The sequence below is a fragment of the Macaca mulatta genome, chromosome 7 (assembly GCF_049350105.2).
Source record: "Macaca mulatta isolate MMU2019108-1 chromosome 7, T2T-MMU8v2.0, whole genome shotgun sequence".
Classification (NCBI taxonomy): domain Eukaryota; kingdom Metazoa; phylum Chordata; class Mammalia; order Primates; family Cercopithecidae; genus Macaca; species Macaca mulatta.
In genome coordinates, this window is record NC_133412.1 from 167,034,915 (window position 1) to 167,052,239 (window position 17,325).

The 17,325-nt window shown below is 51.6% G+C and overlaps 1 protein-coding gene across 4 annotated transcripts in view; it reads right to left on the reverse strand.

Annotated features, from left to right (window-relative positions):
* Positions 1-16,831, reverse strand: part of PRIMA1 (proline rich membrane anchor 1) — a 71,553-nt gene extending 54,722 nt beyond the window's left edge. Inside the window, exons 1-3 of one of the 4 annotated variants that reach the window (XR_013396508.1) lie at positions 16,284-16,830; positions 15,350-15,473; positions 7,274-7,409 (exon numbers count right to left, since the gene is read on the reverse strand). Coding sequence is in view for 3 of the 4 variants with exons in the window: in XM_015144407.3 (XP_014999893.1) it covers positions 7,274-7,409; positions 15,350-15,442 (229 nt within the window). In the remaining variant the exon portion in view is untranslated. Of the gene's footprint in view, positions 1-7,273; positions 7,410-15,349; positions 15,474-15,864; positions 16,205-16,283 lie in introns of those variants that run through there. The other 3 variants (XM_015144407.3, XM_077941661.1, XM_077941662.1) reach the window with 3 other exon arrangements.
* Positions 16,832-17,325: the final 494 nt, after the last annotated feature.

The window sequence follows — 17,325 nt, forward strand, 5'->3', positions numbered from 1 at the left end:
AGTGAAGGGAAGATTTAGGCAGGGGCCACAGCAGGAAGTAATCAGATAGCCTTGAATAGCCTCCCTTCCTCTCCAGCTGGGCAGCCTAGAATAAGTAACTCACCCTCTCTGAACCTCTGAGCTCCTCATAAAAATTGGCAATAATACCACCGATTACAAAGAAGGGTTTGAGGATTAAATGAGATGAGGAGAGCAGAGCTTCTCTCCAACAGTACCGGGAACTAAGTATTGGTTTCTTTCTAGTGTCCTGGGTGAGAAAAAGGAAGCATCTCAGAACTTCCACAGTCCCATTTGTCTCTTTCTCTGTTGAAACTTGGCCTTTGGCACACAGGAGAAGAACCAGGTGACCCTATTCCTGGCTCCACCCATGTTGTGTGACCTTGGAGGAGTCACTTAACCTCCTTCCAATTTTTCCAAGAACAAAATTAGTGCCCCAATAAAATCTCTGTCGGTGCTTTGAACTCCTCCAAGACAGGCACTATGGAAATGCAGGCTCACGCCTCTGTTCTGCCACAGCTATTTTTGGCCCCATCAGCCTTGGAAGCAGGTCTCACGGAGGGGGTGTATGTGCTTTGCTTGAGGGCTGGTACACATCTCCTTCCATGGCCTCCGCCATCTGAGTCACAGGCGGGGATGGGCGGGCCACGGCTGACATTTACAAAGCAAGCCCAGGTCCTGGGCTCTGGCGGCTGCTGAAGGCTTTTTGTTCAGGCCGCAAGCAGGCCTCTGGCTCTGCCAGGGTTCATGCCCACCCGTGCCTTCCAGAAATACCTTCACCAGGGGCACTCCAGTTGACACTGGGGATCACATGCCTGGCAAGGGCTGCCCGGAAGAGACACAGGTGGGACTCTCTGAAAACCTTTTCTTTCCTGTTGAAGATCCAGGGGAGTCTACACCTCCTTTGAGAGCCCATCTCATCCTCAGAGTTACTAATCTGATGCTCCCGTCTCAGCAGAGAGATGCTGGAACCCTGCAGAAGCAACTCCCAATCTGAAGGTTAGTGACCTGTTCTCATTTCTACTGCTTGCATTAGAATTATTTATGAGCTGCCATTTATCACGTGTTAACTGGGTTCCAGGCTCTGTGCTGTGTCAGTTTTAGGGCATCAAATCCTTCCAACCACCCATGTGCAGCAGGTGGGGTTGTTAACTCCATTCCACACATGTGGAAACTGGGGCTCCAAGCAGTTAAGGATTCCTCGCCCAAATCACTTAGCTAATGAACAAGGGTTGGAGCCCAGGTCTAGAGGGCAGGAAGCCAGGCTCCAAGCCTCCGCTCTATAACACCACCTTTTGAGCACAAAGTTTCTGCCCAGGATGGCCTGGGTGATTTCTAACCTTCGTGACAATGCCTGTGCAGGCAGGAATCAGACGAGAAAACTGAGGCTCTGAGACAATGTGACATGGCCAGGGTCTGAGTTAGGAGTGAAAGGCCTGGGGCTGGCCCCAGAGCCCCTTGCTGGGATTGTCATTCCCTAGGGCACAGTTTCTCAAAGTGTGCTCCTACCACCGACAGTGTCAGCATCATCTGAGAATGGAATTGAAATGGAGGTCCTTGGGTCCCACCCCAGACCTACCGAGTCAGGAATTCTGGGGATGAGCTCCAGTGATCTGGGACTAAACGAGCTCTCCCGGTGCTTCTGATACAAGCTTAAGCTGGAGAACCCCTGGTCGATTGCCCAGACTCAAAGTGAGGGTTGTGGGCAGAGCCTGAAAAACCGAAGGGCAGAAAGTGGAGATGCTGCTCAAGAACCTTCCGCTTCACTAGATCCCTTTCCATGCTCTTTCTCCAAGGCAGGCGGGGCACAGGGTAGGGCTGATGGGAGTAGGGCACACAGCTGGGCCCGCCACAGAGGAATAGGAGGCCACGCTGCCCCCTCCAGCAATGAAGTGGGGGAGGGAAGTCAGGACTCTCAAAAGATTCATGGTGGCCGGGCACGGTGGCTCACGCCCATAATCCCAGCACTTCGGGAGGCCGAGGCGGGCGGATCACCTGAGGTCAGGAGTTTGAGAACAGCCTGACCAACATGGTGAAATCCTGTCTCTACTAAAACTACAAAAATTGGCCGGGCATGGTGGCTCACGTCTGTAATCCCAGCTACTAGGGAGGCTGAGGCAAGAGAATCACTTGAACCTGGGAGGCAGAGGTTGCAGTGAGCTGAGATTGTGCCACTGCACTCCAGCCTGGGTGACAGAGAGACTCCTTTTCAAAAAAAGAAAAAAAAATTCGTGGCAAATTAGAACAAAACAGACACCCCCAAAATAAACATAACAAAAAACAACTTGAAAAACCACTGTTGCCTTTGCCAGCAGAAGGGTGGCCCAGCAGTAGGGTGACCCGCTGTTCCAGTTTGTCCAGGACTGAGGGGTTTCCTGGAGCACAGGACCTTTGGGGCTAAAACCTAGAGAGGCCTGGGCCAGCCAGGACAAGCGGGTTGCCCCGAGGGGCAGGGCAGCAGCAAGTGCTGTCTGGATGAAGAGCAAGGCCTCCCTGGCCAAGTGAAGGATGCCCTGCAAATGTTCCTGGTCATTACTTCTAGGGGGGACTTCACAGGCCTGCACGAATAGGTGTTTCTCTCTCCCCTTTTTCTCCCTTTATCCCAGACACACACACCAAAGCTAAACACACTTGTGGATCAATGTCACTTCAGCAGGGAGCTTCCTGCCTGATCCTCGGGCTGCTAATTCTGGGCCTCTGCTTTGGCCACTCCTTCTTCTTCGTGGCCTGTCCAGCCTCCCTCTGCTCCCACCTGGGAATTCTACCTGGGAATTCTCTCATGTCTTCCTAAATCTGCCCTCACTGCCCCTTTTGGAATTATGTATCCCCTTCCCAACAGCACCTCTTTATCCCCCAGGTCTGGCTGGCACTCACAGGCTGCTCTTCATCAGAATGCATCCACAGGATGATTACAGCAATGGATACCTGTCTAGTTTTCAAAAGCACTTCTCACTTTCAGGAACCCTCAAGTCAACCCCATGGGGTGGGTGTAGCCTATGCACCTATTTTACAAAGGAAGAAACTGAGTCTTTGGTTAACCAGCTCTCTTAAAATCATGAGGAGGAAAGAGCAGGGCTAGCACGCCAACATAGGCTCAAGAAAAGCTCGTGGAATCGGCCTCTTATGCCAAGCCCTTGGTCTTTCATGACCTGGGCCCTGCTGATGTGGACAAGTCCCTGTGTGACTCTGTATCCCTCAGGGTGCCCAGCACAGGGTTGGACATAGAACAGGTGCCTGGAAAATGCTCACCAGATAAATGAGAGGCCCTTGTGAGTGGCAAGAATGCAAAGGACATCAGATGAGCAATGGGACAAGGACTGGTGCATGCCTTGAGCCAGTGAATCCAGAGAGATGGCAGGAAGGGACACTTCTGTGAACACCTTCTGCAAATGACAGTCCACTGGACCATGAACTCCATGAGGGCAGGAGCTGTCTGCTGCCCACTGCATACCCCACACTCGGAGCTCAGTGCACACCTGTTGAGTGACAGCTGAGGCTCTACAGCATTGAAGCCCTGTGTCCTCTGGGAGACACGAATTCCCTCAGGGTTATATAGCAGGCACTTGTTTTTTGCCGTTGTTGTTGTTCGTTTGTTTTTTTGTTTTTGTTTTTGTTTTGAGGCGGAGTTATGCTGTTATTGCCCAGGTTGGAGTGCAATGGCGCCATCTCGGCTCACTGCAACCTCTACCTCCGTATTTTATGATTTTGGCAGAAGTTGTAGATGTGGCCGTAGCTCTGACATTTATTGGGCACTACTTATGTGCAGGGCTCTGGGCTGAGCTCAAGGAGGACCAAGAGAATGAATAAATCACATTCTCCACCACTGGTCTAATCCACCTTATATGCCTGAGGCACTCCATGGCTATGGTAGACATCCCCTGCCCTTCTGGCCTGGTAGCCATGTTCTTATTTTTGGGTTATAGCCCTTCTATTCGGATTTTCCTGTGGGAAACCACCTTTCCCTGAGCCTCTATCCACACATCCCAACTCCAGGGGTGGTCACATGGCCTGGTCCTGACCAACCAGCATATTCTATCCCACAAGCCACCATGATTGGTCCACCGGTGGGCACATGACCCAAGCTAGTCCGGCGAAAGTCAGCCTCAGGGCTTCCCTTGGACTATTGGGAAACAGAAGGTCTCTTCCTAGGGAGATTACTGACTGTAAGGATGATGGAATGCTGGAGCCTGGAGCTACAGGAACTGGGCCAGCCTGAGAGAAAAGGCAACCCAGGAGAAATCAGGAGAGAGCGATAGAGACAGAGACAGAAATCTAACACCGTCATCATTTGAGACCATGGATTCAGCAGACCTGCTGACTGGATATCCTGATACATGAGCCCACAAGCTAACATCTATCTCCCTAGTTTTTGTATTGCTTAAACCACTTCAAGATGTTTTTGCTACTTGAAACTGAAAAAGTCCTGCCATACAGAGCTCTCCTCTCTTACTCTCCTCTCCCAAGGAGCACCTTCAGTCCCAAAATTCAACATGAGTTCTCTCCTCTCTATCCAACCAAGCACTCTTCTCTAGCCTCCTCCCATCTCCGTAGCCCCAGCCTGGTTTCAGGCCCTCTTTGATGGTCTGGGGTCTGAATGATCTCAAGAGACCCCCACCTGACTCCAGTCCGTCAGCTCAACCCCAATCCACTCCAATCCAACCCACATTGTCAAAACAGCTGATCTTTCTGAAACAGACAATATAGGCTCATGTCACTTCCCCACTTAACACCTTTGTAGGCTCATCACTGCCCAGAGCAGTTTCCTAAACCTTTGGGTCCCTGTCCTTGCAGTTATGGAGCTGATTTTAGATGGTACATAGACCCAGCACTCAAACACATTGAGACCTGTAATAAGAAACTTGAGCTCCTTTTGATTCTCTTACACACTTTCCAATTACTTTATAGAGAAGATCTCAGCACTGTGCTACTATGACTTTGACATCTCTCTACCACTTACTTCTCTCCCTTTTTTAACAAATAGAGAGGAAGTCTCAAGCTCAGAATCTTCCAGAGAAGGCTAGAATTTTAAAACCTTGGTTTGCTTCCATTGCATTTATTATTATGGTCACCTTCCATTTATGCAAGTGGTACTGGTTTCTCATTTGCAGTAGTTTTGTAAAGATAAAGAAATTAATTTGTATACACACAAAAGTGAGTTTATTTAAAGAAAAAATAAGGCAAATAAGAGATGGTACTTGGATATGCATGAATGTAGGTCATTGTTTGGCAAACAATGACCTATAGGATGAAATGCGATCTGCTCAGCCAGGCACACAGGCCCTTCTAGGTCCTCCTCCTTGGCCACCCTTTCAAGCCACTGAAGGGCTTGTGACTCTCAAGAGGAGTCTCACAGAGCCACACCTCCAAGCCTTAGTCCACCCTCTTCCTTCTGCCTGGATGCCCTTTTCCCCCAACCTGCTTAGCAACCTGGAACAATCCCATTCATTCATTGTTTTTTGAGACGGAGTCTCACTCTGTGGCCCAGGCTAGAGTGCAGTGGCGCAATCTCGGCTCACAGTAACCTCCGCCTCCTGAGTTCAAGCGATTCTCCTGCCTTAGCCTCTAGAGTAGCAGGGATTACAGGTGCCCGTCACCACGCCCGGCTAATTTTTGTAGTTTTAGTGGAGACGGGGTTTCACCATGTTGGCCAGGCTGGTCTCGATCTCCTGACCTCGTGATCCACCCACCTCAGCCTCCCAAAGTGCTGGGATTACAGGCATGAGCCACCGTGTCCGGCCAATCCCGTTTATTCTTAAAGACCCCTGTTACTATTTACTGGGGCTACTGTTTTGCTTAACTATTCAGGTATTTCCAGTGCACCTGGCAAACCATTTCTGTGTTCTCTCAGGCCACTCTTCGTGGGTTGCTGACAGGATGGCCTTCCCTTGGAGGGTTGAGATTCCAGAAGGCCAGGACGGTCCTTCTTCTCTGTCTGACACAGATGCTCAGTGAGCACAAGATGACCTGAAGGGACCCTAGCTGGGGGATGTGGATCATCAAATACAAACCACTGGGAGCTACGTGCCGTGGGGCCCAAAATGTGGGAGACTGAGGAATTCTAAAGGAAGGGAAAGGAGTGATCTCCAAGGGTAGGTGCAAGCCCAGGGATTCTTTCAGGAGAGAGGAGGCCAGTGAGCATCCCGGGATAGAAGGATCCGGCAGAGGCCCGGAACAGAGGGCCTGGCAGGCCTAGGTTCTCAACTGTAACTTGCACTTGAATCACCTCAGTACTTGTTATTGTGACAGTTCCCAAGTCCCACCCCGAAAACTCTGGCTCAGTGGGTTTGAAGTGGGCCCATGAAGATGCATTTTAAAACAAATGCTTTGGGTTATGCTGAAGCAGGTCATTTGAAGGCCAGGCTTTGAGAAGCAACGGGCCACAGGGTGTCAGGGAAGGATGGAGATATATAGAGGCCTCACAGTCAAAATGCAGGAATTCACACAAATTGCAAAGATCTTCCAGAACATTGCATCACTGACTGGGGACCAAGAGGCTGGAAACACAGCCTACCAGACAACAAGCTTTGTGCCAAGGTTATCGAAAATACATCCCAAATAATTCCATGGAGATGCGTTTAATGAGGTCGATACGGACGTGATCACAGGCATCTATAGGTGGGAACTTGAAGGAACCATGTGAAATACAGAACCTCCTTTGGAGAGACCTTATCGAGTAGCAATTGTAAACAGGGAACTTTACCATGTAGAGGTCAGGGCTGAGGCCATTTCTGGCTAAAGAAACGCTCCTTTGTTTGAATGACGGCGCAATCAAATTGTTCAGAGATGAAATTGTCCAAGGCAAACAAGTCACAGAGAGGATTCAGCAGAATTCGGTGCACATAGCTGAAAGGCATCTTGTAACTTTGCTCCCAGAGCACCGACTTTGGTTCTACCCTAACTGCCTCCTTAAATGTAAATTCTAATAGAGAAATAGAACTGTGTGTTGGGGGAGGGGGGCTATTTAAGACCAGTCCCCAGCAGCTGCCCCCTTTAAAGATCTGGCCTTCGGAACAATCCAGGCCAAGTCACTCATCAAATGGAGATTGACTTTTATCTGATTAACTGATGGAGAAACATCCTTCTCCATCTCGCAGGAGCGTGCTGTGGGAAAGGCGTTTTGCAGACTGCAGGGGAAAGTTGGGCCTTGGCTTCCCTCCTGCTTGGACAGTGGAAAATTACCAAGAAGGCAGGGCTGCCCTCGGCCACGCTCACTGGATCTTCATGGGCCCAGGAAAACACAAAAAGAAACCTGAAAATGGAGTGAGCCATTACCTACCTGGGGCGGAGAGAAGTCTGGGAGGCGGTGGGGGCGGGGGCGGTGGGGGCAGCGGGGGAGGAGGCCGGCACTGGCAGACGTGTCGGCAGCTGTCAGTCACTTTGGAGCAGGACTTCTGGGGCTCACCGTGCGTCACCTGTAAACATGGGCACACGTACCCAACAGAGGGAGAAGACCATAAGGCAACTAGAAGCTGAAACGAGCCCAGGCCACCCTGTCCCCTGCCAGGCTGGGACTTGGGATTCCTCTCCAGGACCAAGGCAGGAAGAATCGAAGTCAGATTGGTTCAGGGGGACAATGTTGTTGGCAGCTGGCCTGGCTGGTTGGAGACCAAGGTTTTCTTCCTAGCTTTGCCAGAGACCCTGGGCAAGTGACCTGGATATGAATGAGAAGTCGACAAGAACTTGAAGGTTAACTGGTAGAATTTCCCCAATGTACAAATGGGTAAACTGAGGCCCAGGCAGAAGCAGCTGCCCGAGGGTCTCACACTTGGAGAGTGAGACCCTTTATTTCCTCTGTAATCTAAGCCCAGCCACTTCTCCTGTCTTCCTTGCTACGGCCCAAGGCCAAGCCCTGGCCTTCTCTCCAGCCCTCACTCCTCACAGCCTTTTTGTGTCTACTCTGGGGCAAGGCCCCTCTCTTGGGGAGAAACCTCATCCAGTGAGGCCTCTGCTCCTGTGTCCCCACGTGACCGGAGGGAGCAGAACAACCTGCTTGATGCTCTCCACTCGGTGTCCTGGTGGTCTTGTGGGAAGCGCACCACCTCCATCCCCCCAGCAAGCCCCAGATGCCACCCCACCCCTCGTGGGATCATGTGGCTTACAAGGTCTGCAAGGGGCGATCCCTGATAACCTCTCTGGCCCCGCCTCATCCCATGCTCTCTCCCCGCCATGCTCGCTCCCCGTCTCTCTGCCCTCATTCTCTTCTTTCAGTTCCAGGCCCCTGGCCTCTGCAATTGCTGCTCCAGTGGTGGTAATGTTCTCCCATCCCTACCCCTGCTGCGCCCCTGACTCCGCTTGGCCATGACCTCACAGACGTGTCTCTGACCTCTTTATCCAGCCAGATCCTTTTGTATGGGCTCTCCTGGCACCAGGTTCCCCTCGAGGGGCAGAAATCTACATTTGGATGTTACCTGGTTCATACCTATTTTCACCATGGCACTGTGAGCTCGCCGAGGGCAGGGCAGGCTTTGTTTCTTCTCTCTCACTATCATAAATCACCACGTAAGGGAATGGCCACCATTAAATCTTTGGTGAATGAATGAATGAATATGAGAAACTGGGCCACAGTCCATGCCTCTTGAACCCTGGCGTGGTGTTTTTCCAGCACAATCTCAGCGTCCTCATCTGTCAACGAGGAAGGGTAGCCGGAGTGAGCTGGGCTCCACCAGCAGTTCCCAGCCCTGGCTGTACATTGGAATCTCCCTGGTGGTTTTAAAAAATACCCATGCCTGAGCCACATCGATTAAATCAGAATTTTGCAGGTGAAGCTGGGCCTGGGGATTTTGCTTAAGCTTCCCACGTTAAACTTCTTATGCAGAGCCAGCATGGGAACTGGGTGGATGGATTAGACTGACTGCCAGTGTCCTTCGCTATACAGAGTGCCATAAATCCAAGAGTCTGGTGTTTCATGCCTGTCCAGGGGAACAAGCTGGTTTAAAAGCACAAAGAGTTGCCAGTCACCCTCCACCTCCTCAATGGCCACGGTTAATTTCTCTGTCATCTCTGAGCCACTAGAAACTAGAACTCTACTTTCCCTGCAACTAGCCATGTGTGGCCTGCCTTTGAATGCTGATCCAGCCTCTCTGCCACATGGCAGGGAGATCCCCCGGGTCTGGGAGGCTCCCATCACACCTGGAAGATGTGAAGAAGTAATGTGGGTAACGTCCACTGGGGTGGCAGCAGGAAGTGAGCTGATTTACAGCCCTGGCTTAATATCTACGAGGCTAAGAGGCTCCTGCTCATCACCTTTTAATGTTTTTAAAGGGCCACTGACTGCGTTTCAAACCCTGGAAGGCAATCTTCTCTCCCACTGGGAAGAGCATACCGTCAGATGGTGGCCTCTGCTCAATTATTTTACAGAAATGATTAACTCCTTACATGTCAGTGGGAAATCCACCGGCTTCTAGACCAGTGCCATTGTTAGACGTCCCATCATTGAGCCTGTGCCCCCCTAGATTCTGACCTTCCGAGACCCTGGGATTTGCTAGAAAGCTTCATTCTCCTAACAGCTGGCCTCTGAGCCCACTTCTTCAATGCACTCTACCAAGTGTGTGAACTTCAAGCAAGACCATTGCCAGTGCAATTATTTTCTCAGTCTCAGGTGCAATTTATGAGAGAGAGTTCAAGAGGAGCACATTTGGCCCAACACAATGACCTATTTTTGTGAGAGGATATGAAGGCACAGATGTATAAGGATATTTAATGTGATGAAGTTCTAGGCAGAAAAATCAGGGCCAAATTTCAAGGCTTCAGGAGGAAGAAGTGAAGGAGCACACTACATTTAAAACATTGATAGTTCTTGCCTGTAATCCCAGCACTTTGGGAGGCCGAGGCAGGTGGATCACCTGAGGTCAGGCGTTCGAGACCAGCCTGGCCAACACGGTGAAACCGTGTCTCTACAAAAAAATGCAAAAATTAGCCGGGGTGGTGCACTCCTGTAGTCCCATCTACTCAGGATGCTGAGGCAGGAGAATGACTTGAACCTGGAGGTCAAGGCTGCAGACAGCCAAGGTCATGCCACTGCACTCCAGCCTGGGCGACAGAGCAAAACTCCAGTCTCAAAAAATAATAAATAAATAAATACATTAATAAAATTGATAGCTCTGGCCAGGTGCGGTGGCTGACACCTGTAATCCCAACACTTTGGGAGACTGAGGCAGGCGGATCATTTGAGCCCAGGGGTTCAACATCAGCCTGGGCAATAGAGTGAGACCTCATCTCTACAACTTTTTTTTTTTTTTTAATTAGCTGGGCATGGTGGCACACGCCTATAGACCCAGCTACTCCAGAGGCTGAGGCGGGAGGATTGGAGGATTGCTTGAGCCCAGGAGGTTGGGGCTGCAGTGAGCTATTGCAGTGCACCACATTCCAGCCTGGGCAACAGAGCAAGACCCTGTTTCAAAAAAAAAAAAAAATCAGTGGTTCTCAGTCTCTTATATAAGGGCCTCTCTGAAATGTGAGCAGGCACAATTGCTTAGCCAACTGTTCTCACGAAAGGATCAAGTCTGGTCTGTCCTTATGCCTGACAGCTGGGCCTCCACTGCTGTGTCCTGATAGTTTGGTCTAGTCCAAGCCTATGGTGTCTGAGCCTGCCTCGACTCTGGGTTACTCAGACCCCATATCCACTTGCTAGCTTCTCTCCATCCTTCAAATCCATTTCTTGAACAGCCTTATTGCGTGTTCATGCAAGAAAAGGACTGAGATTTCTCTCTCTCCTCTTTTTGAGACAGGGTTTTGCTATGTTGACGAGACTGGTCTCAAATTCCTGGGCTCAAGCAATCCTCCTTCTTGGGCAAAGCCATCCTAAAGCCTCCTCCACCCCAAATTAGACTCACCTGCTCAGTGCTGCTGCTTTATTCTGCAAACACTTCTGTCTGGGGCATTTCCGTGCTATTTTGTAATGTGTGTCTCTCTACACTAAGTTGTGAGTGTCTTAGGGCAGGCAGGTAGATGAGTACTTTATTAATCCTGAACAATCATGATTTTCTGAGCCTTACTATGTGTCCATCATAGGTTCCTGCTCCCATTTCACCCTGGGCATAACCGGGAGAGATAGGTGATATCATCCACTCTTAACAGGTGGCCCGCAGGCTCAGCGAAGCTAAGTGATGTACCAAAGTTGCCCAAGGCCCAGCATTCAGTTGGCGTTCAGTGAAAAGGTGCAATGCCCACCAGTGGAGAAACACAGGATCTGTCCCATTCCCCAGTGCTGGTTCCACTTGGGGGTTCTGTTGATTGGCAGTGTTGTATTTAGACCAATAGAGAGGAAGCCTCGGGTGTCTGGAGCTTGTCTCAACACCTGGCATTTGGTTTCTATCTTGGGGAATTTCAAAAGGAGAAGGAACTTGCCCCTAAAGTAACTTGCTCTTAGCTGGACTTCGTTAAGAAGGAGCAGAGGCCCAGAAAGGTCAATGACTTGCCTAAAGCCCATAGAACACAGGCTGGTATTGGTACTTCCTGGGACCACTTCTTATTCCAGTTTCACTATCATCTATGTTCTGCAGTGTTGTCCTGCAGCCAGAATCCTGTAAGTGCTGTAGGCTTGAGAGTGGGCTGAGGCACAGGTAATGTCCTGGAGTCTCCTGGATTTGGTACCTGTAGCAGGGGTCTGAGGGACACAGTGTTCCCAGCATCAGTTCCCTCTTCTCCAACCACCGTCCCACTCCTGGCCAATCAGTGTCCTACCACCATCCTACTCCTGGCCAATCAGTGCAGTTCTGGGTCCAGCAGACGTTGCCTCCTAAATCGTCCTTGAATCCATCTACTCCTCTGTTTCCTTTGCTGCCACCTGAATGAGGCCACCATCAGGTCTCCAGTGGGCAGTACCTGCCTCTCATCTAGGGTTGCCAGATAAAATATAAGACACCCTATTACATTTGAATTTCAGATAAACAACCAATAATTTTAATTGGGAGAGTTATTACATGGGAGAGATACTGGGAAAACAATTTGTAGTTTATTTGAAATTCAAAGTTAACTGGATGTCCTGTATTTTATTTGCTAAATCTGGCCACCCTCCCCTTACCTACCTCTTTGCCCCTGCCTTGCCTCCTCCCTGCATCCATCCTTCATGCAGGAACTGGACTGAGATTGCTCTTTCTCTTTTTTTTTTTTGAGACATGGTTTCACTATGTTGGCCAGGCTGGCCTCGAATTCCTGGGCTCAAGCAATCCTCCTGCCTTGGCCTCCCAAAGTGTTGGGATTACAGGTGTGAGCCACTGCAACCAGCCTGGACTGAGATTTCTAAAATACCAACCTGAGATTGTGTCATCTCTTACTTAAAACCCTTTACTTAAAATGACATCCATAGCCCTCAGGATCAAGTCCAAACTGCAGGACACTATGTTAGTGGCTTACAACAGTGGCCCTACCTGGTGCTTCTTTCCCCTGGGTCTTCCAAAGTCCCTCTCTCCTCTGGCCTTGGGCTGTTCCCTCTGCCTGGACACCTCACCCTCATTTGCATCCTAACTTCTCATCCTTCATGTCTCAGCTGAAGCACCACACCCTTCAGGCTTCTAGGACTCTTGCCCCTAGTCCAAGCTATTTCTTCTTGCTGAGCTCTCTTGATGATAATTACTTGTTTAATTAGCTCTACATTGCCAAACTATCAGTGCCATGAGGGAAGAGGCCACTAAGCCCCTTGCACTTAACAAAGGGCCTGGCATACAGTAGGCGCCCAATAAATGCTGCCGAATGACTCATCAAAGCTGCAGAGACTGACTATACAAGGGGTTCAACATCACTTGGGTCTGGGGTGGCTCCTCATCAGCACACAGAGACCCGTAAGGCCAGATAAGAGGCGGTCTCTCGAACTATTGCTTTAGGAAGGCAGCCACAAAGACGATAGCTTCTGGCATCTTTCATGGAGACAGGCCAGCACCACGGTAACTTGATGAGACACACTCCTGTCACACCTAATAAATTTGCCAGCCTGTCATCCTCTTCCCTTGCAAAAAAAAAAAAAAAAAGAATAATCTGGAAGTGAACTTAGAAGAACCCTAAATCACACTACATCACAAAAGCTCGAAATCTCAATTCCAGACACATGAAAGAACAGGGGGGAAAGGCTAAGGAATGCTCCCACCAACCCTTCCGGCAATTTAAATGTCGTCTGACTTTAATGATTAAGCTCCTTATCAACTAGCGGCAGCCAGAGGCTTAAAGCTGATTGCAAGGTAAGAACCTGGTGCTTTGGGGGACCCCAGGTCTCTTGCCTCATTGAGGATCCCATTAATCACAGGACTTTGTTATGTTGGCCTTGTCCTTCCAAATGTTCTTCTGGCAAAATGCTCATGGAAAGGCAGATAGCTCTGAGTTTGTTCTCCAGATTAGAGAAACTCCTATGACGTGACAGATTTTATTTTCCCCACTTAAAGAGAAACACATGGCTTCGTGCATTTCCATTTTTCCTCTTCTCTCCTATGTTCCCCCGGATTTAGCTCTTTTGCTTAAAGCCAGATCCATTCATTCCAAAACCCCTTTCCCTTGATTTCTCTGTCCCTATCATTTGTAAATTAATTTTTCCAGAGCCTTAAGCCAAGGTTTTACCCATTCTACTTGTCTGGAGGGTTCCTTTTGAAATTGATTTTTATGAAAATTGATTTGTATTGAGTAAGAGCATCTGAAATACACACACACACACACACACACACACACACACACCTGCTTGTATAAGTACTGCCTGGCTAAAGGACACTTACAAAACTGAACCGCTTTCACAAAATTATTTCTTCTGGGAGGAGTGTGGGGTGCTTGTGGGTCTTTAGATCCTACTAGCTCACACAGTAGAATTCTAGTCTTGGAGACTGACAACCTCATTATGTTGCTTCCCACCCCAGCTGAAGAAGTCTTATGGAAGAGAGAAAACTGTAAACAAATGAATCTAAAAACTAAGTGAACTCAATATCTGAGGTTCAGCTAAAAGTTGAACAAGGGAAGCTGGTCCCAAGCCACTGAAGTGTTTAGAAGTGACAAAATCGTGTTTCCTGAGGAGACACAGCTGAGTTTAATAACTGCTGTTTCACACATTAGACAAAGCTGTCAATTCCAAAAGGAAAACAATTGTGAGTGAGATGGAGGCAAGCCAGAGAAGAGAGCAGAAGACAGGGCCTGGGAGTGGGGGTGCTGAGCAGCGTCAGACCCCGGCTCTCGATGGGCAGTCATCCAGGCCATCATCCAGGCAGGACTAACTGAGCAAGCTCCTGGCAGGGCCCATCATTTGGGGCAGCTCAGGGACCTTGATAGACTGGCAAGTGGTCTTGCCGCCTTCTCCTTTTTTCTTGGTCTGTCACCCCTACTCAGAGCAGCCATGTGAATGGTCCCCAAACCCCAAAATGCCACCAGGAGAACATGAGGCTACAAATACCCGAGAGTGGATCCACAATGCCCAAAACAATGAAAATGTCCTCCAGAGCCCGCAGAAAAAATGTCAAACAGACCACGCAGTGATCAACAGAGTACCTGGTCAGCCAGGCAGAAGAACGGCAGTACTATTACTCCTATCAGCAATGGCAGCAACCACTACTGGTTAGTGTTCATCATGGTCCTGGCACTGCGCCAAGTAATCCTTACATATCTCATCCACTACTTAGAATAGTATAGTCAGGAAGAAGAAACTAACTCTCAGAGAGGGTAAGTGAGTTGCCTAAAGCCTCCCAGCTGGTGAGGGACAGAGCTGAAGCTCAAATTCCGGAGCTGACATCGAAGTCCACCTTGTCACCTCTCCACTGTACCAGTGACCACGCACATTCTGGGGGGGACTAGGGACCATACCATTGAACCCTGTCTCTGATCCTAAGAGGTAACTCCAGTTAGTGGCTGCCTGGCCTCTGCCCTGCGATTTAAGGGGCACAGGGTGAGAGATTCAACCCTGGGTAGTCCTGACAGATGGGCCACCACGCATTATCTGTCCACAGCCTCAACTCTGATACCTACAAGGAACACAGTTGCCTTCTGTGTTGAAAACCAGTTTAAGAAAGGTAATTTGAAGTTCATCAGTGGTTCTGGCGGGAAAGAAATAATATACATCCTTTGCATGACTTTTCCTTGTAAGTTTGTTTCTTTCCTGAATTTCTACCCTAGAATGCTATCATCGGAAGGTATTCTCTGAGCCCCTTTCCATTCCAAGACCGGCCCCGGTCCTGCAGGCTTTAGGCCACAATTGAAGCCTCTCTTTGGAGTTTCTTGTCTTTTCAGGGGTAGGGTATGGGGTACCATAGCAGCTTTTCTTTTCCCAAGCTTTTCCGAGAACCAATCAGTGGGGCGGCTGCAGGAAGCCAGGGTCTCAGGAGGGAAGGGGCAGCTCTCCCCTCACCCAGGAGGTCTTCCCAGCCAGTGCGCAGCCGGCGCGTCTCACCTGCACGAAGCCCCAGAGCGGGTGGAGCGCGCAGTGCAGCAGCAGCGAGGACCAGCAGCAGCCACGGCCCAGCACCAAGTCCCGGAGGAGCATCTCGGCCAGCGACGCCCGCTCCTGGGGCGAACTGTCAGGAGAGCAAGGCTCGGGTCAGGCGGACACCGCGCGGGCACTTTCGCCGCCGCGCACCAACATACCTCCCATCCCGGATCGGTCGGGCACGCCCCGCACCCAGGGGCACCCTACTAAACCAAGCCTGCACTTACACTCCAGCTTACACCTTCACTGACTCTTCGTAAATCCCAGAATTCACACTCTTTTCTTAGGCATATCCCCAGAACCCCGCACGTACACTTTAGCTCCGCGCACAGCTCCAGAATATGCGTGCATACCTTGGCCCCATGCACACCTCCAGAAACAGCCAAGCACACTTACTGCGCCCCATTAACCCCTAGAAGCAGCCATGTACAACTCACTCTCACTATGAGCACACTTCAAACCCGGCGGGCACTACTCACCCTGTGCGCACACCCACAGAAACAGCCGTGCACACCCACCGACTCCTGCCTGCACCCTCGCTGACCCTGCATGCACGGCACCAAGAAATCTCACGCTGCGTGCACCCTCACTGCCCTGCCGGCCTCATTGCGCACACTGCAACATAGGCACCTCAGTGCGCTGCCCCTTTGCACGCCCCTGCCCAGCCCCGATCCCCCGCTCCCGGGCGTGGGTTCCCCCCACGCCTCCATCTCCGCCCGCACCCTTCTAACGCCTCACGCCACCTTGCCTGGCGGCGGCCCCAGCCGATCCTCAGCTCTGGAAAGAGAGGTCCGCGTCCCCCCCGCGGCAGCTCTGTTTCCCAGCCGCCGGACAGCCCCCATTTAAAGCCAGCCGCCTCCCCAGTCCCCCGCCCTCTAGGCGGGGCCTCGGTCCTCACCTTGGCGGCTGCGCGGGCGCCCGGGGGCTTCACATGCCGGGGAGGAGCTCCCGGCGCTGGAGCAAAAGTTTGCGCGCCGGTTGGGCCTCCCGGGGCGCTGAGCGGAGGACCAGGAGTGGTGTCCTCGCACCGGGCGCAGGGTGCGGTGGCTCCCGGCTGCGCCTGGCCGCGCGCGGGGCGGGAGGGGCGGCACCCCGCGCCCAGGGCCGGGGCTGGCCGCTGAGGCGGAGACAGAGGGCGGGGAAAGTCTCCTCCAAGCCGCCTGGAGCCGGCCGCGCGAGCCCTCCACCGGCTCGCGTTGGCTCCCCGCCCTTCCTGGTGGCGCCGAGCGGCTGCCCGGGGCACTGGGGTGCCCGAGCTCTCTGCTACCCTCACGCCGGCCCGCGAGAGGAAGCGGCGGGAGGCGCCGGCAGGGAGCGCCCGCTGGGGCAGCAAAGCCGCGGGCGGAGGCGAAATAAATAATGCACGAAAAAGGAAAACAGACGTGAGCCGAGCCAGAGCCTCTCCCGCCTCCCGCCCGGGGCTGCGCTCCCGCCCGCGCTCCCCCCGCCGCCGCCGCCGCCGCCGCCAGCGCCGCTGCAGTGATTCCTCGTCTCCATCTAGCGAGGCTATTGTGTATTGGGCGCTTAATTATTTATTCACCCTGGAGGCCGAGGATTCCCAGTTCCAGGGGGTTTTGGCCTTTGCCTGCGCTTCCCCCAAGCCTCTCCCGAGGCTGCGGAAAGGTGGCGAGGACTGACTTGAGATCCTTTTTTGCGCTGCTTCCTTGAGGACTCTCCCCGCCGCACTCCCCGCAGGCTCGCCAGGGCCCCGGGGCTGAAAGGTGCAGGCCGCCCCTCTCCCGGCCAAGGGCCTTGTCCTCTCCTTTGTCGTCCCAGCAGCAGAAACTCTAGGCTGGGAAGGAAGGAGCTGTGACGGCCCTGGGGAGAACATTTCTACCACTGCTTTTCCTGAACCGTCTGCCAACTCCTCTGTTTGAGGCAAGATTATCAACAAGTCAGTTTCTTCGGTTCTTCGGGAAGTAGCCTGCTTACATCTCTTT